We start from the raw sequence: 24,783 nt of genomic DNA on the forward strand, positions 1-24,783 counted from the left end.
TGGCCATAGCACTGGGGCTGGGCCAGGCTGAAGCCAGGAGCCTGGAACTCCATCTGAGTCTCCCATATGGGTAGCAGGGGCCCAAGTACTTGGGCCATCAACTATTGCCTTCTCAGGTACATTAGCAGAGAGCTACATCAGAAACAGAACAGCCAAGGCTCCAACTGATGTTCTAGTATGGGATACCAGCGTTGCAAGTTGGCTTTACATGCTGAACCACAATGCCAACTCCTTGGCTGCATTTAAATTGGCAAATAGAGAGACACCTCAGCTCCTTCCTGAGATGACAGGAGTTTTATTAGCAGGTGACATATTTGAAAACCATTGCATGGGCAAGTATTGCTTGGGGAGACTTGGAGACTTGTCACTGGCAGTTGTATGTCCTATAGGAGGATTCTTGTTAGCCTATTGATATTTTTCTGACTTGGTCTTGAATTTGGGGTGTATCTTATTTGAAAAGAGCAGTCCCCTGCGTACCAATTACCCTGCCTGTTTTAGTTTCATTTCAAATTTATCTGTGTGGTTATTAAAACATTTCATTCTTATCCAGGGTATTAGTATGCAATCCCATTACTTCATTTCCTTCCAAGAGGTCTCTGCTGCCAGTGAAGCAATGGTATGAGTGCTAACAGCCTGGGCTCTGGAGGAAGGCTGCCCGCATGCACTTCTTGGCTCACTGAGCACTTACACAAGCTGCTTAACCAGAATGGGCCTCAGCATCTTCCCTTGTGAAATGAGGATCCCAAAACAGTATTTCACAGGGCAGGGTGGTGGAAGGATTAAGTGAGACAAAATAAGATGCTGAAGATCATGTTTGGCATGAGGCAAGCCCTGTGTAGATGTTACGTGTTAGTAACAGAACAAAGATGGCTCTCTCTGTGAGCTGGTATCTCTCTGCCTGCCTAGCTCACTACTTGACTGTTTGACCCATGTTTGATGTTCCTGACATCAAATGGCTCGAAGTTCCCAGTACTCCCTGTGTATATTTGTTTAATTCTGTTTGAGATTACACATGCAGACATGTGCCTGCACACATCGATCCAACCATTCAGACTCAGTTTAGCTATCAGCTGTCATCTTGTCCGGGGAGCCTACCACTCTGACCCACTTCTGCCCTGTTAGACACCTGTCTCCTCTGTTTACTTCTTCCTCTCCTTGCACTGACTACATTATGATATCATTATCTTAAGCTCCTCGCAGAGAAGAAATGTGTCTTTTTCATCTTTGTAGGTAGCATTGTTCCTGGCACCAAGTAGACTTCAATGAGTGTTTGCTGAATAAATAGTGCATAAATTAATTAAGAATCTTATACAAGAATGACTGGGGACCATTTGTCTATCAAACAGTTTGATGAGGCATTATTGTTTCTGTAAAAGTAAGTATAAGGTTTATAATTATTCCACTTTACCCTACTCTATTTTTTCTAGGTTTATTTTAGAAAATGTATTAATACTTCGTTGGTGAAGGTCAGATTTCTTCCTGTGTTACATTCAACTCCTCCAAATTGCTTTGAACAATGGCAATGTGATAATGCCAAATGTTATGAAAGGCTTTATCTCCTCTGCCCCCCACATAGACTCTGTCACTGCCAAGCAAGTTTTTAGAGGAATGAAATTCAAAGATACTATATACTAAATCATCTAAAAATAGTGTCTACCACTGTGCAAGACCCTGTAATTAAATACTAAAAAGTAGTATTTTAGTTCTAAAAAGCATTTATCAACTGAAATAATTTTTGAGTAAGTATTTCAGCAAAAAAAAAAAATCTTCACAAAGGGCCCTTTGTACTTGAAGATTGCTGTTAGATAATACGGTAGTCTCCCTTTACTCATGGGAGGTACATTCCAAGCCCCCCAGTGGATTACTGAATCCTACTACGGTTTTCCTATATATACATACCTGTGATAAAGCTTAGCTTACAAATTAGATACAGTAAGAAATGAATAATAATTAACAATAAAATAGAATAATTAAAATAATAATATATAATTATGAACCACTTCTGAATTATTTATTTCTGGAATTTTCCATTTAATATTTTCAGACCACGACTGACCACAAGTGACCATAGGTAACTGATGCCATGGGAAACAAAACCACAGACAAGGGTACAGTACTGTATTTCAGATTCCACAAAACCAAAGTTGAATAAGATGTTGTGAATCTGTCTTCCTCTGTCCTGCGCTAAATCCTCTTCGCTACCCCTGTTGCTTTGCTCCTCACATCTAGATTTTGTGCAGTCTCCCCTCTCCTCCTCAAAATATTTTTCTTTCTCCATCCCTTTTGCCTCAGTGTTGGGGCAGACCCAAGACCAGTCAGCTAGACCAATGTCCAATGCTTGGGCAGACCCAAGGCTGTTCAGCTAGACCAATGCCCAAGTTGACTTGGGTGGGGAACAATGAAACAGAAATATGAGATTCCGGCTGAGGAGAAGCTGGGAATAGGGTCCGACTCAGCAGATACCAGGTTTGAATCCCAGCTCAAGGTTTTCATTCTTCTGAGCCTCCTTTTTGTCATCTGTAAGGACAAGCACAGGAGCTGTTGAAGACATTGAATGCTAAGACCTATCAGCTGGGAAAGTTGGTCAGGACTTTGGCTTCTTCTTGGCTGAAGCCCCAGAACCCAGCACTGTCTGGCTCAAATATTTGTTGAAACAGTGACTTATTATTGATGAATCAATGGAAGTTGTTTACTCTGTGTTAATTTACTCTGCCATGCTTTTTCTAATAGGAGATAATGTATGTTTTCTTTTATAAATTTATTACTTTATTCTATTTATTTGAAATACAGTGTGAGAGAGAAACATTACAGATATTTCCCATCTACTGGTTAACTCACCAAATGCCCACAACAGCCAGGTTTGGACCATTCTGAAGCTGGGAGCTGGGAACTCCCACATTGGTAGTAGGGACCCACATGATTGAAGGCCATCTGCTGCCTCTGACTGTGCACATGAGCAGGAACCTAGAATCAGGAGTGGAGTCAGAGCTTGAACCCAGGTACCCTAATATGAAATGTAGGTATCCCAAGTGGCCTTTTAATCACTACAACAAATACCCCCTACCCAAGTATTTGCTTATGGTATTTGTTGAAATCCTACATTTATTTCTAAAAGGTGACAATATAAGGAAAAGAGGCCTTTTAGCTGCTTGCATTTGAACAAAGTTCAATCTTTCATTGCTTCGTTCTTTTTCTATCTTTATAACTGTAACATGAGTGTTTCCCTAGAGGGGAGAAGGATTAGAGAAAGTCCCAAAACAAGGCCATCAAGATAGAGAAACCAGGAACTTCACAATTCCTCAGTCTCACAAGACGTACAGAAAATCCCTGTGTCCACCAGAGATGGTTGCTATCACCTTCTTGGCACTGGTGAGCTCAGAGGACAAAGATCTCAAGACCAGAAGGCATCTAGGAGGCAATAGCTGGGCCATACCACGTTGTGTGGTGGAATGAGGTGAAGAGGTCATATCAAGATGGCTGCTGAGGTGAAAAGTTCATGCCAAGATGGCCACTGAGGTGAAAAGGTCATGCTAAGATGGCCGCTGACAACAGAAACTGCCTGGCAACAGGCCGTGATTGGATGGCTTTGGAAACCACATGACAACAGAGCCTGACTGACGGCAGGCCATGATTGGATGGTTTCAGAAACTGCCTGGCAACAAGAGCCTGACTGGCAACAGGCTGTGATTGGGTGGCTTTGGAAATTGCCTGGCAACAGGCTGTGATTGGTTGGGGCATAGACCACCCCTTGACCAGATTGGCTGGTCTTGGCTATATAAGCTGTTGTACCAACAAATAAACGAGTCTGCGGGCTGCTCGCCTCAAGCCTGCTTTCACCCGACTCCCGGGGTCTGTGTGTTAACTCCGCGCCTCTTGCCCCCACCACGCTGCTCCTCTCAGAAACGAACCCACTGCAACATTGTTGAGAAATCAACGGCAACAACGTTGGATTCCTATGTCTACCGTTAACAAATGACCACAAATTGAGGGGGCTTAAAACAACAGAAATTCATTTGCTCACAGTTCTGATGCTCAGAAGCCTGAAAGCAAGGCGTCAAGACTACGCTCAAGCTGAAGACTCTTGGTAGAGGGTAGGGAGGGGGGTTCTTTCCTTGCTTCTTCCAGGCTTTTGGAGGTCGCCAGCCACTTCTGGCATTCCTTGACTTGAATGCATCATTGTGCTCTCTGCCTCTGTAGGCACATAGCTTTCTCCTTGCATGTCTTTGACAGTGTTTCTAAATGTCCTTCAAGTAAGGTCGCTATCAAATTGGATTTAGGGCCCACCCTAATCTAGTAGGACCTCATCTTAGCTTGATTACATCTGTAACACCCTGTTTCCAAATAGAGTCACATTCACAGGTTCCAGATGGATATGAGTTGGGGGAGGGGGCATTATTCAACCCAGTACACACATCTTAGCAATATTCATGTTGGGCTCCATGGATTCCAGCTCATCTGAATGATGCCAAACATATGGTAAATGCTGCATCCTAATAGAGTGCCATGGGGAAGTCCAACCCAAGCTGCCTGGGTTGGAGTCCCAGTTCTGCCATTTATTAACTATCTTCTAGCAAGTTATATCAACTTTCTGGGCTTCCGTTTCCTCATCTATCAAGTGAAGGTTAGAACCTACCTCATAGGGTTATTCATTGGTAGGACCAAAGAAGTTGATGCAGGTGAGGCACTTGTGGCAGGAGTAGTCTGTGAACAGGAGCCTAGAAGGCTGTTCCTGGGCCAGAGGTGGAAGGAGGAAGAGCAGTGACAGGTTGTTTTTTTTTTTTTTTTTTTTTTTTTTTTTTCTTTGACAGGCAGAGTGGATAGTGAGAGAGCGAGACAGAGAGAAAGGTCTTCCTTTTTGCCGTTGGTTCACCCTCCAATGGCTGCTGCGGCCGGCGCATCTCGCTGATCTGAAGCCAGGAGCCAGGTGCTTCTCCTGGTCTCCCATGTGGGTGCAGGGCCCAAGGACTTGGGCCATCCTCCACTGCCTTCCCAGGCCACAGCAGAGAGCTGGCCTGGAGGAGGGGCAACCGGGATAGAATCCAGCGCCCCGACAGGGACTAGAACCCGGTGTGCCGGCGCCGCAAGGTGGAGGATTAGCCTGTTAAGCCACAGCGCCGGCCCAACAGGGTTGTTGCTTAGCAAGCTAGCTGGGATGGTATACTGGGACCTCCATGTGCAGCCATGTAGCCTCCAAAGCATACATTCACCTCCATATCCCACCAGTGAGTCATCCCCACCAAATGCCCAGCACGCACACACTCACAGGTAAGCACACATGCAACACTCATGCACACACTTCAGACTGGAGCTTACCAACCACCAGGCTCTGAGCATCTCCTCCCTTCCCTAAACCCTACCAATCCTGGTGCCTGCTTGTTTCCTACTCTCTCCTACTCTGCATGTTGCAAAGCTCTTACTTTTCTGTGAAACACAGCTGCGGTTCCTCCTGGAGCCCAAGTCTCAACCCTCATTTTATTCCTTCAGAATGAGGTTTCCCCGAGCTCCTGGGGAGAGACATTCTGAATCCAAAGTATATGTAAATATATGTAAATATTATTCACTATATGTGAAAGTTTAAAAATGGTATCCTCAGCTGTCAGTCTTTCTACCCCTTTACTACTGCACAAGTCTCCTAAATTTCTTCTCAAATGTTTATTCCTGAGGATGAGGATGAGGATGGTGGTGTTTCTTCCACGGCACAGCCATTGCAAAGCTCTTAAAAGATCCTCTTGGTCCTTTTGCTATGCACTACTTTAGCATGCGGCTCCCCCTCTCCTGCCTCTGTTTAGTCACTGGTATGTGTATCAGTGCCAAATAGGCAACTCCAGGAAATACTAGGGATTGAGGAGTTAATCCTTTTCATGGCTTGCTTAAGAATTTCACATGATCCTACTTTTGTATATATCACATCAAACATGCTTAAATGTACCCTATGCCACGTTTAAAATAATATTTTCCTGTAAAATTATGAAAAGATTTTAAATAATTATGTTGATGGGAATTTGGATTGTTGAGTATCTTATGATGGAGTGTGACTTCTTGATAGTTAAACATATTCAGGACTTCCTTCATAGTGCAAAATCTAATTATAAGTTCTTTGAAATGAAATTAAAAGTCTGTGAATGCTAAAAACTTGGGCACTGTGGCGTAATGGGTAAAGCTGCCGCCTGTAGTGTTGGCATCCTATTGGGCACAGGTTTGAGACCTGGCTGCTCCACTTCTGATCCAGCTCACTGCTATGGCCTGGGAAAGCAGTGGAAGATGACCCAAGCCCTTGGGCCCCTGAACCCATGTAGGAGACCTGGAAGAAGCTCCTGATTTCTGGTTTCAGATTGGCACAGCTTCAGCTGTTGCAGTCATCTGGGGAGTGAACCAGCAGATGGAAAACCTCTCTCTCTCTCTCTCTCTCTCTCTCTCTCTCTGCCTCTCTTTCTCTGTGTAACTTTTTCAAGTAAATAAATAAATCTTTTTTAAAAAAACTTACTAATTAATGAAGCAGACATTCTGGGGTTCCCCCCAAAAAAGACTACTTTTAGAGTGGTTTTAAGCTCACAGCAAAATTGAGTGGAAAGTACAGAGCTCCTATACATCACCACCACCATCTCCAGAGTTCCCTGTGATCAATACCCACCCCTCCTAGAGTGGTACGCTGTTATACTCACTGAGCTACATCAACACATCGCTATCACCCAGAGCCCAGAGTTTACATTAGGGTTCACTCTTGGTATTGTACAATCTAGAGGTTTAAACAAATGTGTGAAGATACGTATCCACCATTATGATAGCATACAAAATACAATAGTTTCAACCGTTTGTAACCCCTGATAACCACTCATCTTTATTGTCCCATAGTTTTGCTTTTCCCAGAATGTCATTTGGTGGTAATCAGGATATATCTTCAGATTGGCATCTGTCACTTAGGAATACACATTTAAGGTTCTTCTGTGTTTTTTCATCTTGATATCTTTTTCTTTTTTTAAAAAAATTATTTATTTATTTGAAAGCCAGAGTTACACAGAGAGAGAAGAGGCAGAGAGAGAGAGAGAGAGAGAGAGAGGTCTTCCATCTGCTGGTTCACTCTTCAATTGGCCACAACAGCTGGAGCTGCACCGATTTGAATCCAGGAGCCAGGAGCTTCCTCCGGGTTTCCCATGTGGATGCAGGGGCCCAAGGACTTGGGTCATCTTCCACGGCTTTCTGAGGCCATAGCAGAGAGCTGGATTGGAAGTGGAACAGCTGGACTCGAACCCGTGCCCACACGGGATGCTGGCACTGCAGGCAGCAGCTTTACCCGCTACGCCACAGCGCTGGCTCTGATACCTTATTTTTCTTTAGCACTAAAGAATATCCCATTGTCTGAATGTATCACAGTTCATTTAACCATTTATCTACTGAAGGGTATCTTCATTGCTTCCAAGTAATGAATAAAGTTACTATAAACATCCATGTGCAGATTTTTATGTGGACATAGGCATGTGACTCAATTGGGTATTTTCATAAACCTTTATCCAATTATCCCCATTTTGAGGTTTTCTTTCTTTTTATTTATTTATTTATTATTTTTTATTTTTTATTGACAGGCAGAGTGGACAGTGAGAGAGAGAGACAGAGAGAAAGGTCTTCCTTTGCCGTTGGTTCACCCTCCAAGGGCCGCAGCGGCTGGCGCGCTGCGGCCAACGCACCGCGCTGATCCGATGGCAGGAGCCAGGTGCTTCTCCTGGTCTCTCATGGGGTGCAGGGCCCAAGCACTTGGGCCATCCTCCACTACACTCCCGGGCCATAGCAGAGAGCTGGCCTGGAAGAGGAGCAACGGGACCAGAACCTGGTGCCCATATGGGATGCCGGCACTGCAGGCGGAGGATTAACCAAGTGAGCCGCGGCACCGGCCCCCATATTTTACTTCTTCTTAGTTTTACTCTAAGTTTTATGTTGGAGTTATTTAATTTTTTATTAACAATAACACATATTTATGGCCTACATTGTAACTTTTCAATATATGTGTACTAAACAAATCAGAGTAATTTTAGATTCACAGATAACTTGGAAAGAGCACATACAACATCTATAACTCTCACTTGGTTTCCACTAATGTTTTTTAAAAAATATTTTATTGAAAGGCAGAGTGACAGAAAGACAGGAAGAGGCAGAGACAGAGCGATCTGCCATCTACTGGTTCACTCCTCAAATAGCTACAACTGGACCTGGGCCAGGCTGAAGCCAAAAGCCAAGAACTCCATCCTGGACTCCCACATGGGTGGCAGGGGCCCAAGCACCCGACCTATCTTTTGCTGCCTTCCCAGGTGCATTAGCAGGAAGCTAGACTACAACTAGCACTCTGATGTGGGATGTGGGTGTCAAAAATGGCAGCCTAATGTGTGCCACAATACCCATCTCTCCCGACCAGCTCTACCACCACCCCAGTGTTAACATCTTGTGTACTCATGGTACATCTATCAAAACTAAGATATGAACATTTGTACAACACTATTACCTAACACAGACTTTATTTGGATTTTGCCTGATTTCTCTTCTTTGCTCCAGGATCAGGGTCCAATCCAGGATATAATCTTACATTTGGTCCTTATGTCTCCTTAATCTCTTTAAACTCTGTGACCATTGTTTTTGATGCCTTCACACTTCTGAAGGTGTTTGTCTGGTATTTTCTCATCATTAGGCCAGGGTTATAGATTTGGGGGAAGAGTACCACAGAGATAAAATGCCCTTCTCATTACATAATTTCATCATGTTTTATATTCACTCATTGTTTGCTTCAAACACTTTGTCAAGTCTGAAAATTTGCAGGCCCCAGGCATGGTGTGTCAGTTACTGTATCAGTCAGCTTTCTCTAGGTTATGCTTCCATGTGGCTTACCTCATTTCCTTTCTCTTGCAAATTGGATTCCCTGGGAAACAAACTCTGAGATGGAGATTACCAAAAGGCATGTTCTTGGAAAGGGGCATTTTCTGTGAAAGGGAAAGGATATCCCCAGAACAAAAGCTTTCACTCCTAGACCAAGGACCTGTGGTGGCTATGCTAATGATGAAATATGTCTAGTACAGTGGTATATTCCAGGGGCTGGAGAAATGGCTACCAAGTGACCCTGTGGATCTGCTATGAGTCATAACCTGGGTCAAGACTCCAGTTAGGAGCTCTGCACTGTGGCTCAGCAGATCAAGTTGCAGCCTGGAATGCCAGCATCCATTATCAGTGCTTGTTCAAATCCCTGCTGCTCCATTTCTGATCCTACTCCTTGCTAATGTGCTTAGGAAAGCAGCAGCAGAAGTGCTTGGGCCCCTCCCACCCAGATAGATCTTTGGCCTGGCCTGGCCTGGCCTGGCTCCAGCTGTTGCAGCCATTTAAGGAGTGAACCAGCAGACAGAATATCTCTCTGTCTCTCTCTCTCTCTCCACCCTCACCCCCCATAACTTGCCTTTCAAATAAAAATAAATCTTAAGGAAAAAAAATGTCTGACTTCCATGTGCTCCCATTCTGGAGAGTGATGGTCATGGTGATATTTTAGGTCTCTTGATATCAATGTCAACTTATGATTTCTATTCAAAGCTCTTCTAAACATTTGAACATTCCCCTTATCTACTCTACAGTTACTCTGGTAAATGATCATGGGTCCCTTTGGAATGAGCTAGAGAAATCATTAAGAAGTGCACTGCTGTGAGGTGCAAGATCTGAACTTTCCTTTAGTCAATGCATTCTACGTCCTGGCTCAGAGCTGGAAAATGGGCACAGGAATATGACATTTTACAGGGCAACTGTCCTCAGCCTTCTAATTTATTTTGATTTTATTGACTGAGCAGGACCCAATTCACTGTTTATCTATTTTGCCCTAGAATGCTGTTCTGTTAATCATCTCCATGACTCTATGTGCAATAGTTTGGACACTATTCCAAGGTGTTTATTATGATCATTGCTCGCACCCGGCTTCTGATAGTGAGGCACTGTCCCCGGGCCTCTATTTTTTTTTGGGTGTGTGTGTAGGGGGGAGGTAGTGTCATTATCCTCTTTGCTATTAGGCTAGTTCTTTTTTTTAATTAATTAATTTATTTGGAAGGCAGCATTATGTAGAGAGGAGGAGAGACACAGAGAGAAGTCTTCCATCCACTGGTTTGCTCCCCAAATGGCTGCAATGGCCAGGGCTAGGCCAGGCTGGCCAGCAGCCAGAAGCTTCATCTGGGTCTCCCACATGGGTGGCAGGGCTCAAGCTCTTGGGTCATCTTCCACAGCTTTCCCAGGTGCATTAGCAGGGAGCTGGATCAGAGGTGGAGCAGCCAGGTCTCAAACCAGTGCCCATAGGGGATGCCTGTGTCGCAGATGGAGGCTTAACATGCTATGCCACAACTCCAGCCCCTAGGCCTCTCCACGAGGATCTCTGACCTCAGTCCTGGCCTACAGCGGAATGAACTTCTTAGTGAAGCTGGTGTCCTTCCACCCACATGTTCTCTATTGCACTGATAAGCGATGTGTCCTCACGGCCCTTACAGGACAATCACCTGTGAGGTTTCTTACCTTACATAGTATACCCACTCCATCATGCTTACTTCTTTAAACATTTTAATCTCTATTTTCCCCCATCAGCCAGAGAAATCCAGATATGTCTTCCTAATTATAAGATATTTCTTCCTAAGTTGATGTGGGCCACCATGGTTCCATGGTTCTAAGAGCCATCCTACCAGTGTGTTCATATCATCTCTGGGGTCTTTGGAAGGTGTGAAATCCAGTATCCTGGGAGAGAGCAGCCATTTTGATAAATTCTGTCCTACCCAAATTTATATATTTTTAAAAATTTTTTTTGACAGGCAGAGTGGATAGTGAGAGACAGAGAGAAAGGTCTTCATTTGCCGTTGGTTCACCCTCCAATGGCCACTGCAGCCGGCGCGCTGCAGCCAGTGCACCGCGCTGATCCGAAGCCAGGAGCCAGGTGCTTCTCCTGGTCTCCCATGGGGTGCAGGGCCCAAGCACTTGGGCCATCCTCCACTGCACTCCCGGGCCACAGCAGAGAGCTGGCCTGGAAGAGGGGCAACCGGGACAGACTCTGGCGCCCCAACTGGGACTAGAACCCTCTGTGCCGGCGCCGCAAGGCGGAGGATTAGCCTATTGAGCCGCAGCGCCGGCCCAAATTTATATTCTGTACTTCCTTTTATTCCAGCACCCTTGGAACAGAACCTGATGTGTACTCTTCCAGCTCCTGTAGTTTGATTTGGGTATAGTCCCTTCCTGTCTTCAGCAGGCTAGTACATCTTCAGCAAAGCTATGTTGGGACTTAACCCTAGGCATTCACCTAGTGGCTAAGAAGAGAGGAGACAGCCGATGGGAAGGGGAGAAGTTTCCATGCAGGAGAAAGGCCTCTGCATGACTTCCACGCTGCTTACTCAGGTGCAGATGCTTCTGCAGCTCAGAGACTTCAGGGGAATCTGGGGATCCAAGCAGATGTCCTCTTCCCATGTATCAGGGTCTCATTATTTCCCACCAGGGCCTTGGCTTTCACGTATTAGACCTACCTTGGTTGGGTGCAACCTTCTTTGGAGTTTGTCTTTCTTTCTTTCTCTTTCTTTCTTTCTTTCTTTCTTTCTTTCTTTCTTTCTTTCTTTCTTTCTTTCTTTCTTTTTATGACTAAATTCTGGTGCTGTTCTTGAGCTTTCACTGCCCTCCTGCTGCTTTCATTCTCAGCTTGTTATTGGTCATTAGTCACTCTTTGCCTTGTATGACTCCGAGTTCAGCAATAGCCACTCACATGCAAGTCCTTAGAGTTCCTTTGTCCTCCACATATTTTAACTAACTGATACTTCATACCAGCTGATGCATTCCCTTCCATTAATAGATCAGCCCAGTTCACTGTGATCCACCTACCCCTGGTGACAGGGTCTTTGTTGCCAGTTAGCTGGTGGGCGATCAAGCACCTAGATCCCATCCTAAGAGCTGCTTTCTTGGAACTCTCTTAGTACTAGCTGTGGCAGGTTGGGTTTCTCCGGAAAAATTCTGAGACTGAGATTAGTGAGTGTACAGGACATTTCTTAGGAAGTATTCTTGAGACTTAAAAGACGAAATTACAACAAATACAGTCTCACAGATGTTAATTGGCTTGAATTGCCTTCTGGAATTGGGCAGCAATATGGCCTAATGGTTCGGAGTGCTCCACCCCACCGTATGTGCAGGGTACATTCATAGCCAGAAAGGGAAGTGATGTACAGAACATAAAAATGAGGTTCAGAGACAGTCGGATTAGTTATGCCGTGTCGCTTGACTTATTTCAACAAGGTTTGAACAGTTGGTTGCCTGTACTTGACAGAAGCTTGGCTACTGTGATTGGCTGAGACTCAGCTGTTTGTTACAAAAGCAAATTCCTAATTTAAACTTTCAGTTTGTTTCCCTACTGAGTGAGGTTGCATCTTGTTATGTGAGGACTTGTTTCCCAGAGGCATTCTTCAAGCCAAACTTGGCTGTACTTAACAAGATCAGCACCACTGAAGGGAAGAGAAAAAGAAGCAAGGTTTGAAGGGATACAGTCCCAATGTCATCCTCAGCTGACCCCACAGGGAGTGCTCCCCTGTGAACTGCCACCATTTGGGGCAGGGGGGCCAGGCCTCTGCAACCCTGCACCCTTCAGTCACTGGGGGCCGCCTGCTGGAGGGAAGCATGACCTTGGGTGATGCAGTTTTCTTTAGTGTGGGCGATTCCCAGAGGGCTACAACTGAGCCATGTCTTCGGCAGCTCTCCCAACAGCTGAGGGCTGTAACTTCTTATTCCTGGAAGAGGATCTGGGTGATGTACTGCAGCTTCTACCGCACTCCAGTGTTCCACTGAAACCAGTCCCGGGGCCACATCTGCCGCTTATGGCATAGAGAGCAACATGCTTCTCAGCGAGAAGCCCTGCATGTCCCACAGCAGCAGGTGGAGATATGTAATACTGTCCTAGAGATGGGGCAGCTGCATGGGAAGCCAGAAGACAATGGAGAAAACGCTTTCCAACTTGGAATTCTGTGCCAGCCAAGCTGTCGATTAAATATGAGAATAGAATAAAGCTATTCAGCCAGGGAAGGTCTATGTTTCAGCAATACAAGAAAGTAAACCAAGAAAGAGAAAGACATGGAATTCTAAATAAGACAGATGCAAAGAGAATAGGTGATGTTAGGAAGTTCATACGAGCAGAAAAAAGTACAGATGTACCCCTACTCCATATTATAATGAAAGGCTTAGCCAATATAGAAATAAAAGGGAAAATAAAGTAGGCACGAGAATTGGGAAGGAAGAAGCACAACAGACATCAGTGCAGCTTATAACCGTAAGGGCAGAAAGTCTGTAAGAATTTACTGCTGGTTACACTCTCACCAGCAGTATATGAACTTCCTGTTGGTCTACATTTTTTGTCACACTTAGCTACGTTAGATTTTTACATATTTGCCCATCTGGTGAGTATAAAACAGTATCTCATTGGAGCTTTAGTTTGTAATTTTCTGATAGCTAATAATGTTAAGTATCTTTTCATATTTACATTTTCTAACTTGTGAAGTGTTTGTTCAAATCTTTTACCTAGTTTCCCTTCAAATTCTCTGTTTTCTTGCTAATTTGCTGGAGCTGTGGATGTGCTCCAAATACTTGAGCTTTGTAGGTTGTGGTTGTGATTTTAATAGAATTGAACTTACTAGTATTTCCTGTATGATTAGAATATTTTTCCCTAGTAAGAAATCCTTTCTTGGGAGCAGCACTGCGGTAGAGTGGGTAAGGCTACCACAAGCGACAATGGCGTCCCATGTGGACACCAACTGAAGTTCTGGCAGCTCTACTCTGACCCAGCTCCCTGCTAATGGCCTGGGAAAATCAGCAGAAGGTGGCCCAAGTGGTTGGCCCCTAAACCCACATGGGACACCCAGATAAAGCTCCAGGCGATTTCGGCCTGGCCCAGTGCCAGCTGTTGTAGCTATCTGGGGAGAGAACTACAGATGGAAGATCTCTCTCTCTCTGTCTCTACCTCTTTTTCTGTAAATCTTTCAAAATAAATAAATCTTAAAAAATTATTTTGTACTCTGAGATCATATATTCTTCCATATGTCCTAATCCACGTGCCTGTTTTATTTTCTCTTTTATTTCTAGATATTGTTTAATCTTGTTTACCTAGATTTGTATTCTAGTTGTAATGATTACATATCATGTAAGGTTAAAGGTCGTATTTTATTTTATCCTACCTGAATAGATAAAATGCAAGTTAAAACCCCAAAAAGGAGCAGGCATTTGACCTAGTAGTTAAAACACCCATGTCATGTATTAAAGTACTTGGGTTCCATATGTGGCTCTGGTTCTTGATTCCAGCTAACTGCCAATGAAGACCCTCGAGGGCAGAGGTGATGGCTCAAGTAGTTGGGTCCCTGCCACCCACATGGGAGACCTTGACTGAATTCCCAGCTCCGGCTGCAGCCTGGCCATTACAACAGTTGGAAAGTGAACCAGTGGATAGGAGCAAGAGTGTTCTTTATCTCCCTCTCAAATAAAGAAGTAAAACAAAGTAAAAGCTTGAGTGAGATACCAATACATACTAAGTATATTGGAAAATATGTGAAAATCTCACGTTGTTCAATGTGACAATGCAAGACAACAAGAAGTCTCACCACTGGTGAGAGGTAAATAGTACAGCTACTATGCAATACAAGGTTATTTCAAAATGTTTGTGGAAAAAAAAATTAAAAAATACGTTTATTTTGGTTCAATAAAAATTGAAATCCATGCATAATTTTTCATACTAGCATTCTCCAGGAATCTATCTTTTATTTATTTATTTATTTATTTATTTTTGACAGGCAGAGTGGATAGTGAGAGAGAGAGGCAGAGAGAAATGTCTTCCTTTGCCGTTGGTTCACTCTCCAATGGCCGGCGCGCTGCGGCCGGCGCACCGCGCTGATCCGAAGCCAGGAGCCAGGTGCTTCTCCTGGTCTCCCATGGGGTGCAGGGCCCAAGCACTTGGGCCATCCTCCACCGCACTCCCGGGCCATAGTAGAGAGCTGGACTGGAAGAGGGGCAACCGGGACAGAATCCGGCACCCCGACCGGGACTAGAACCCGGTGTGCTGGCACTGCAAGGCGGAGGATTAGCCTATTGAGCCACGGTGTCGGCCCAGGAATCTATCTTTTAAAGATTTATTTATTTGAAAGGCAGATTTACAGAGAGAGAGACAAAGACAAAGAGAGAAAGAGATATGAAGATCTTCCATCCATTGGTTCACTCCCCAAATGGCCAAAATGGCCAAGGCTGAGCCTCAAGCCAAGGCTAAGATCCTGGAACTCCATCTGGGTCTCCCGTGTGGGTGGCAGATGTCCAAGTGCCTGGGCCATCTTTGGCTGCTTTTCCCAGGTGTGTTAGCAGGAAGCTGGATCAGAAACAGCACAGCTAGGACTTGAACCAGCACTCATAAAGGATGTTGGCATCTCACGCAGAGGCTTAACCTGCTATGCCATGATGTTGGCCCCCTCCATGAACCTCTTCAATTTATGCCTACAATTTTTTTTGCACTAAAATAAACTTATATCTTAATTCCATTTTCCATGAACTTTTTGAAGTACTTCATGTAATTTGGAATTACCTAGCAAATGTGAAGAAATGCATGTACTCTTTGATTCAGCAATTCTACCCATGTTAGACCCTAAGTATATTCATGTGCATCTCTATTAGAAAACATGTACAAGAATGGAGTGGAATGAGAAGGCCATGCCAAGGTGGCACAAGAATGTTCAGAATAGCACGGTTTGTAGTAGCTCCAACACCTGCACAATCCAAAAGTCCATCCACATAAAACAGATTAACAAAATACAGTACACTCATACAGTGAAATGCCATTTACCAATAACAGTAAATGAAGTAGAGCTATATTGACAAATTTCAAAATATAATGCCCAAATATAAAAGAAGCACTAAAGAATCCATACTATATGACTCCATTTCTATAAAGGTCATAATGTGGGGTGAGTGTTGAGTGTAGTAGTGAAGCCATCACTTGAGATGCCCACATCCCAAATCAGTGTGCCTGGGTTACAGTCCTGGCTCTGCTTCCAGTTCCAGCTACATGCTAATGGATACCCTGGGAGGCAGCAGTTGATGGCTCAAATAATTGGACTCCTGCATCTCACAAGGGAGATTGAATTTCCAGCTCCTGGTTTGGGCCTGGTCCAGCCCCACCTGCTATAGGCATTTGGGGACTGAACCAGTGGATGGAAGGTCTCTATCTATCTCTCTGTATCTCTGTCTTCTGAATAAATAAATAATAAATAAAGATTGAAATCTTCACTAGATGATTAAAATAAAGGTCATAATATATAAAAGAATTCATGCCGCATGAATATATATGTTCATCTATACATATATATGGATACATATGAATATAAAGTTCATAATATATTTAACAATTCATATGATCATAGAGAGGTCATAAAGAATTTTTATTTTAAAAAAAGCAAGCAGTTTTCTACCATAAAATTTAAGCTAGTGGTTACCTTGGTATGAAGGAAGTAGATGTGATGGATGGGATCTCCCAAAGACACCTGGAGTACTGGCCGTGCTCTCTGTCTTGACCTGGAGCTTGTTAAATGGCCATATTTATGTTGTGTGCATTTTTCTGTAAATATACATCACAACAAAGAGGATAAATAAAAATCAAATAAACTAAAATAATAACCATATTCCACTAAAGCTCTCTCTGTGTCCACTTTACAGTAATGTAAATAGCACTGGGTAATTGGTTCCTTACATTCTGTAGCCTCTGAGAAACTGAGACAGAAGAAGCTTTGAAAATTAAACCATATGTTTCCAATGCACTTGAAATGTTTGCTCACAGATGGCTCTTCTTGTTTGTGTTTAGAAACAAAAAGAAACCCTGTGTTTCTTCCCCTTAAGGAGTCCTCACTTTTTCTTCAGAAACACAATGGATCCTGATTTAAAGCCAACTTGCCTCAGTGGTGATGCTATGAAATCACCAGCACACAGGAACTTCTGGTGTGCACATGTGGTGTTTCCTGCATGCCTCATGCCAGGCCACATTCTAGAACCTTGTGACAACTTTCATCTCCACTTTACACATGAGGATCCTGAGAAAGGGAGGGGATAAGAAACTTGCTAAGATTATGTTGCTTCAAGTGGTAGAGCAGCATTAGAACTCACACGCAGGCCTGGCTGACCACTAACTCCCGTTCTCCCATTGTGATCTTAACCACCAGCCTGGGTCGTTTTGGCACACTGAGTGACACCATCACTTGTGACACCCACATCCCATATCAGAGTACCAGTTCAAGTCCCTGCTGCTCTGCTTCTGATCCAGCTTCTGACTAAATGCCTCCTGGGGGGCAGGACATGATGGTTTAAGTGTTTGGGCCCATACCAACCACATGGGAGACCTGGATGGAATTCTGGGCTCCTGGCTTTGGCCTGGTCCAGCCTTGGCTGCTGTGGGCATTTTGGGAGTGAACCAGTAGAAGGAAAAGATTCTCTCGCTTGCTCGCTCTTGCTCTCTCTCTGCCTTTCAAGGAGGTGAAAATAAATGATAAGCAATTTTTGAAAGCCCCACCAGGCTACTCTGCCCTTGTGACTCCTCCCCAGAAGGGGCAGATACCATGGGGGGGGGGGGGGGTAGGTCTTGGAGCAATGAAGTCATTTGTGCCTTTCATCGAGGGCTGTTAGCAGCATTTGAAGGACCAGCAGAACTTAAGCGTCCAGATATCACTTCTGAGGGATGTTTGAAGACATTCTACGATGAATCCCTTTTGTAAAGCGAAAAATCAACCCCTAATGCGCCAATCTTATTAACTCCTGGAGCCTGGATTGTTTTCGTGAAATAGACTCAGTTATTCCTTTGCTATACAGCAGAGGGCGCCTTTCACCAGCTTTTTTTAGAGCTGTTCCTAAGTGGTAATTGAGAGGGTGTGTTCAACAAGAGGAGAAATCGCAAAAGTAAAATACAAAAAAAAAAAAAAAAAGACTAAGGTAGTTTTAAAACTTCATGAAACTCAGAAAGGAATGAAAGGGGTGGCAGAAAATCAGTTAATTCGGTATCCCGAATTATTGCTAAAAGGCAGCACATGTCAGTGATTTCCCAAACTGCACTTATTAGTTTCGAATCCATATTAGTTTCAAGTGTTGCACAAAATTACTCTGGGTTGAGGTTTTGTCCTTTTCACTTCCACATTTTCCGAACTCATCGGGCGGTGCCTGCGGCACTGTGTAGACTCCGGTCTGGGTATCAGTTTACACACAGCCTTCAGTAAATAATCCGCCAGAGGTCCACCCATCTGCCTTTCTCCTTCCCTCTTCCCCGGGCGGGCGAGAGACTCCCCGGGGCGGTGCGGCCCGGCGCTCCGCAGCCCGCGTCTTCCAACTCAGTTTGCTGAAGCTCGCTTCCTGCCCGTGACCAGCCATGCTCCGGGTGATCGTGGAATCCGCCAGCAACATCCCTAAAACAAAATTTGGGAAGCCGGATCCGATTGTTTCTGTTATTTTTAAGGGTAAGAAAAAGTTTTCTTCTTTGTTTTGAAGCTCTGTTTTGGAATGGAACTTCCTTGTATCCTATTTTTCCAAAGTCTGCATTTAGGCGACTGACAAAGTCTCTCCTACTTCTGTTACCTGAGCGGGTCAGGGGAGGAGACCGATTTCTGTGGAAGGTATTTCATTTTCCCCAGGACTCTGAGAACCTAGAGTGATCTGATAGATTAATTCTAATAAATAATGTGGGTTCTGTAAGCCTGTGGGGGAAATAGACGTATTTGCTAGTCTCCAGATTTCAGGTATTAAAAAATGTCAGTGTCGGCTCAAAGTTAGAGCTCCAGGAGGAAGAGAGACAACTAAATTGCTGGGGAAACTATCACTCCGTTAACAGCCCCATGCTGCTTTACTGTCCGCGGGCTTTGGGCAGGTGAGGTGAAGTTCACATTTCCAGTGAGTTTGCTTTCAAGTTACTTTGTGCCTCTTCGTAATTGCTCCTCATCTCTATGCAGCTGGGATTTTTTTTTTTTTTTTTTTTTTTTTTTTCTGGTCTGCTCTGGAGTTTTTCAACTGCTCCTGGGGGACAGAGGTGTGCATAGCACGTTGGTAGTCTGGGATCTGGTTCTGTCTGGTTGAATGACCTTGGCAAGTGACTTCATTTCTCTGGATCTTAGCTTTCTTTTCCGTGGAGCAGATGAGGACGGTTTAGACTAGATTCTCTTTAAAAGGCCCATTGCAATTCCGAACAGTTATTCTGTGACATGTGCTTGTGGTAGGTGTGTAGCAAGTGGCTCAGTTTTGGCTGGGATGGTGAGTCTAAATCTGGGTGTGCCGGCTTTATCTATCTGCTGTTTGTCCCTGGTCATTGGTAAGGTTGCCAGCTCACTTCTTGGCAGGAGGAGGGCCTTGGAAGGGGATGGCAGAAAGTGGCAGCCCCGACAGGCAAATGTTTCCTGACCACGCCTTGGCTCATTTCTCTCTCTTCCCCCAGGAACTTCATTGCCTCTTCCTCCTAGTTCCTGGGTAATCTATAACTTTCCTCTTTCTTTTGTCCATTCTTTCTCTCTGTTCTCCTTCCCAAACCCCTCCTTATGAGAGTGAAAAAAAAAATGACAGAAATAAAACCCAAAGCTGCCAATATTTTAGTTTAAAAAAATACATATCTGGAGGGCAAAAGTTGTATTCTTAAAGGGCTGTGTGTTTGAAAATCGGGTTAGTGAACATCATGTGGTCATGTTATGTCATGTTAATTTTAGTTTTTTAAAGTCTTTTTTGTTGAAGCAAGGACAGACCATAAAGAGTTTGCATCCTTCACCATGGACATGTAAAGAAATATAAAAATATCTGAGGTTAAATCTGATGATGTCATTATTTAAGGCAAACCATGTAGAGTATAAAGAAATTAGAGTTAACACTATCTTGAAACCTGGCTTATTTTTCTAGGGTGTGTATGCATTAGTTGAAAATTTTAAATGACCAGAAATATGTCTAAAGCTATAAAAGTAAACACTCAACTGAAAGTGGACAACTTTAGTTCAATTGGCAAATATAGTCAGTCTACACAAACATTTACATTTGTGAGATTCTTTAACTTTAGCCTCCTTTTTGGTCTCCTTTGGTTGTACAAATTGTGTGACAAAGTCATCATTCATTCATTCATTCATTCGCCTAACAAGCAGCCGGGGACAAGAAAGAGTCCTGGATCAGAATTGGAGCATCTGGACTCTAGCTGGTGTTACCTGGGCTAATCCAGAGTTCACCACCTGGGCCCCAAAGTTCTCTTTTGGAATGATGGAAACTCATCTCTTTTGGGTTTCTTCTAGCTTTCAGTTTCTGTAATTTTCTAGTTCTGTGTATTGTTCATCTCCTCTCAGCAAGACATGGAAGGCATTGCCCTGGGTGCTCCAGGGGATACAGGAATGGCTATAACACTTCTCTTGCTTTCCATCTGCCCCAGTGCTTTAAACACAGGTGATGGCAGCCTTTCTAAGGTGTGCTCCCCAGTTGTGATGAGCTTTGTGTAAAATTAAGTGACACTAGGTCCTAGAACTGAGGACCCTTTCTGTCTGTCTCAGGGAGCATGGGGCAAAGCCAAATAGTCTTCCAGGTGTGGAGGGGGGTAGAGTGCAGTGAGGAAGATGTTTGATCTGTTATGACCAAAGCAATGCCAAAGAAGCCCCTGTAGGCTGGCGCCGCAGCTCACTTGGCTAATCTTCCACCTGTGGCGCTGGCACACCGGGTTCTAGTCCCGGTTGCTCCTCTTCCAGTCCAGCTCTCTGCTGTGGCCCGGGAAGGCAGTGGAGGATGGCCCAAGTGCTTGGGTCCTGCACCCACATGGGAGACCAGGAGGAAGCACCTGGCTCCTGGCTTCAGATGGGCGCAGTGCGCCAGCCGTAGCAGCCATTAGGGGGAGTGAACCAATGGAAGGAAGACCTTTCTCTCTCTCTCTCTCACTGTCTAACTCTGCCTGTCAAAAAAGAAAAAAGGCCCCTGTGTTCACTGAAATGAGTAAACATTTTGCCTTTGAGTATGTAAAACACAAAGTCAGTAAATAGCTCTTCTCAGACTCAAGATGGTGGGAAGAATGGCCACAGAAAGGAGATGTTGGTGGTGATGTTTGTACAGGGACTGTGAGGTCCCGTTAGACTGTACCTACACTGCAGTAGGGAGTGCACCATCCTGGCCGCCCACCGGTTGAGAGCTGACCTCATCTGTCGTGTTCAGAACTCTCCCGAGGCTGACTGACCAACTGCTCAAGGTCTGGTACGAACCAGCAGCATCCAGGGGCTCCCAGAGCCCCTGCTGTGTGGCTGTTGTTGATACTCAGCAGTGCAGGAGCAGACTGTGAAAGTCACAAAGTTTATTTGATTTCTCACATCCCTGGGGAGCAGCAGGTCCGTGAGCTGGCTGTGAATCCCGAGGCCACTGTGCCTGCGAGCCGGAGGTGGCCACTTTCCCTTGGACAGTCAGGCTGTGAGGCTCCATGGAGCTGAGCGGGATCACGTGGGCCTCAGAGACCTCTCTCAACATCAGCACTCTATGATTCCCCCAATATAGCAGGGTTTTGAAGCTTTTTCAAATTGTAAATAATATTTTAACATTTTTTAAAAAGAACTATGTATTTGAAAGGCAGAGTTACAGAGAAAAGAGAGACAGAGATATCTTCTATCCACGGATTCACTCTCCAAAGGCCACAATGGCCAGGGCTGGGCCAGGCTGAAGCTAGGAGCCCAAAGCTTCTTCTAGGTCTCCCATATAGGTGTGGGGGCCTAAAGGCTTGGACCATAGTCTGCTGCTTTGCCAGGTTCATTAGCAGAGAGCTGTATCGGAAGTGGAGAAGCCGGGACTCGAACAGGCACCCATGTGGGATGCTGGGGTCACAGGTGGCAGCTTAACCTGCTACACCACAATGCCGAACCCTTAACATTTTTTATGAATAAAATAGTAATGCATGTAAAAATAAAACTATCCAAAAGGAATTATACAACTATACAGTGAAAATTTTCGTCACACCTCTCCTTCTCTTTCTCTCTTTGCACTCTTCACCATGAAGGATAACCTCTCTGAACAGTTTGATTTGAATCCTTCTCAACCTTTTGCTATATACACAAAAGTTGTTCCAGCCACTGCCTGTTGCAACAGTCCTGTAGTAGAAGCCCTTCCAGTGCATGTCCTTGTGAATATGTGCCCTTCTAAGGACTGTTTCTGTGGTCTCTATGTACACATGTGCTTTTCTTCCTTTCCTTTCCTTTTCATTTATTTTTTATTTACTTATTTGAGAGGCAGAAAGACAGCTGTCATTTCCTAGTTCATCCCCTGGATTCCCTCAAAGGCCAGCACCACGCCAGGAACATAAGCCAGACCTCCCATGTGGGTGACAGGGACCCAATTGCTTGAGCCTTCACCACTGCCTCTCAAGATATGCATTAGCAGGAAGCTGGAGTCAGGAGCTGGAGTCAGGCTTAGAACTCAAGACCCCAGTGTAAGATGTGGACGTCCCAGCCAGCAGAGTTTTGTTGTTGTTGTTGTTGTTTGTTTGTTCATTTGTTTTTGTAAGATTTCTTTATTTATTTGAAAGGCTGGGTGACAGGATCTTCCACCCCCTGGCTCACTTCCCAAATGAATCCAACAGCTGGAGCTGGGCCAGGCTGAAGCCAGGAGCCAGGAACTATATCTGGGTTTCCCACATGGGTGGCAGGAACTCAAGTACTTAGACCATCATCTGCTGCTTTCCCAGGTGCAGTAGCAGGGAGCTGGATGGGAAGTGGAGCAGCCAGGCCTCAAAGTGGCATGCAGACATGGGGTGTGGGTATCCCAAGTGATGACTTAACCCACTACACCACAATGCCTGCCCTGCGACCCACAGCTTAACTACTAAACCAGACACATGCCCCTTCTTTTCTTTTAAACTTGGTTTTACTGGTTATCGACTTTACAGTGTGGCAACATCACCATCACATAAGACATCCTTCTCTAAGGAACATAGTTGTTAGCACTGTAGCAGCTTCTCATCCTGTCTTTCTGTTATCTCCATCCCACCAAGAAGAAACTCTTCTCACTTCTGCTCAGTACAGATCATTTCCCTGTGGAAAGGCCATCACTACTGTCCAAATGGCCACCAAATAATTGCCCTGTTACTTTTTTTTCTAGATTCCTGTTATTTCATATGGACATATTTTTAGATTACAAACCTAACTGTTCTAGGACACTCTCCACCCCGAATAAGCATATCAAACCTATAGTCTTGAGCAAACCACTTAGTCTTTGTAATACTCCTTTATTATCCTTTGGAAAAAAAAATGGGATATGGGGCCGGCACTGGGGTATAGCGGGTAAAGCCACTGCCTGCCACACTAGCATCCTATATGGTTGCCAGTTCAAGTCCTGGCTGTTCCACTTCCATTCCAGCTCCATGCTAACGTACCTGGGAAAGCAGTGGAAGAAGGCCCAAGTAATTGGGCTCTTGTACCCACGTGGGAGACCTAGAAGAATCTCCTTGCTTCTTTGGACTGGCCCAGTTTCAGTTGTTGCAGCCATTTGGGGAGTGAACCAGCAGATGAAGATCTGTCTGTCTCTGTCTCTCCCTCTCTCTCTGTAACTCTGCCTTTCAAATAAATAAATAAATTCAAAAAAAATTTTTTTTTTAAAAATGGGGCAGTAATGACTTATCTGGAAGTAAATCTGTGGAGATCCCCAAATGCTGCGAGTTATCTGACAGACACGTGCCTGATTACTTTTATTTATTTTTTTATTTTAAAAGATTTATTTGTTTATTTGAAAGTCAGAGTTACACAGAGAGAAGGAGAGGCAGAGAGAGTGAGAAGTCTTCCATCCGCTGGTTCGCTCCTCAATTGACCACAGCAACTGGAGCTGCGCCAATCTGAAGCGAGGAGCCAGGAGCTTCTTCCAGGTCTCCCACGTGGGTGCAGGGGCCCAAGGACGTTTGATGGGAGGAAGATCTCAGGGTTCTCATTCGCTGTGGCCTGTGGAGGCACCAGATGGGTTTGCCCACATGGTTATAGATAGCTATTCTGTAGACACGGTTACTCTGGTCTACCCAGGACTAGTTATGTTGAAATCTTTATTTAGTAAAGAGTTGGTCCTCTGCATATAAAGTTAATTAAAAATGAATCTTAATGAAGAATAGGATGGGAGAGGGAATAGGAGGTGGGACAGGAGTTGGGGTGGGAGGGCGGGTATGGGGGGAAGAGCTGCTATATTCCTAAAGTTGTACCGATGAAATTTGCATTCATTAAGTAAATGCTTTAAAAAAGGTGGGGGGAGGGGTTCCCACCAGTTCCCACCAATAGTCATGCCAGGGATTAGCGTGTGCACTGACCAAACACTCAGCAAGGCAACAGTGTTTAATCTCCTGAGTCATTCCTATGGCTTCCGGGAGGAGAGGATTTAAGACTCATGGCCTAAGGACAGTGGCCACACCCTCTTGAAGCATGGGAACTCACAGGTACCTCCCCAGGGCACAGTCTGTAGGCTCAGTCATTTATAAAGCCACAATTACCTTTTTTTTTTTTTTTTTTGACAGGCAGAGTGGACAGTGAGAGAGAGAGACAGAGAGAAAGGTCTTCCTTTGCCGTTGGTTCACCCTCCAATGGCCGCCGCGGTAGCGCGCTGCGGCCGGCGCACTGCGCTGATCCGATGGCAGGAGCCAGGTGCTTCTCCTGGTCTCCCATGGGGTGCAGGGCCCAAGCACTTGGGCCATCCTCCACTGCACTCCCTGGCCACAGCAGAGAGCTGGCCTGGAAGAGGGGCAACCGGGACAGGATCGGTGCCCCAACCGGGACTAGAACCCGGTGT

General features: G+C 44.8%; 1 protein-coding gene across 2 annotated transcripts in view; it reads left to right on the forward strand.

The window, feature by feature from the left end:
• Window positions 1–18,227: 18,227 nt before the first annotated feature.
• Window positions 18,228–24,783, forward strand: part of MYOF (myoferlin) — a 157,833-nt gene continuing 151,277 nt past the window's right edge. The window contains exon 1 of one of the 2 annotated variants that reach the window (XM_062214246.1): window positions 18,228–18,491. In XM_062214246.1, the coding sequence (XP_062070230.1) occupies window positions 18,404–18,491 (88 nt within the window). In that variant the 5' untranslated portion in view covers window positions 18,228–18,403. The remainder of the gene's footprint in view (window positions 18,492–24,783) is intronic. The other variant, XM_062214245.1, reaches the window with a different exon arrangement.

Source organism: Lepus europaeus, chromosome 17 (assembly GCF_033115175.1).
Source record: "Lepus europaeus isolate LE1 chromosome 17, mLepTim1.pri, whole genome shotgun sequence".
Lineage (NCBI taxonomy): Eukaryota > Metazoa > Chordata > Mammalia > Lagomorpha > Leporidae > Lepus > Lepus europaeus.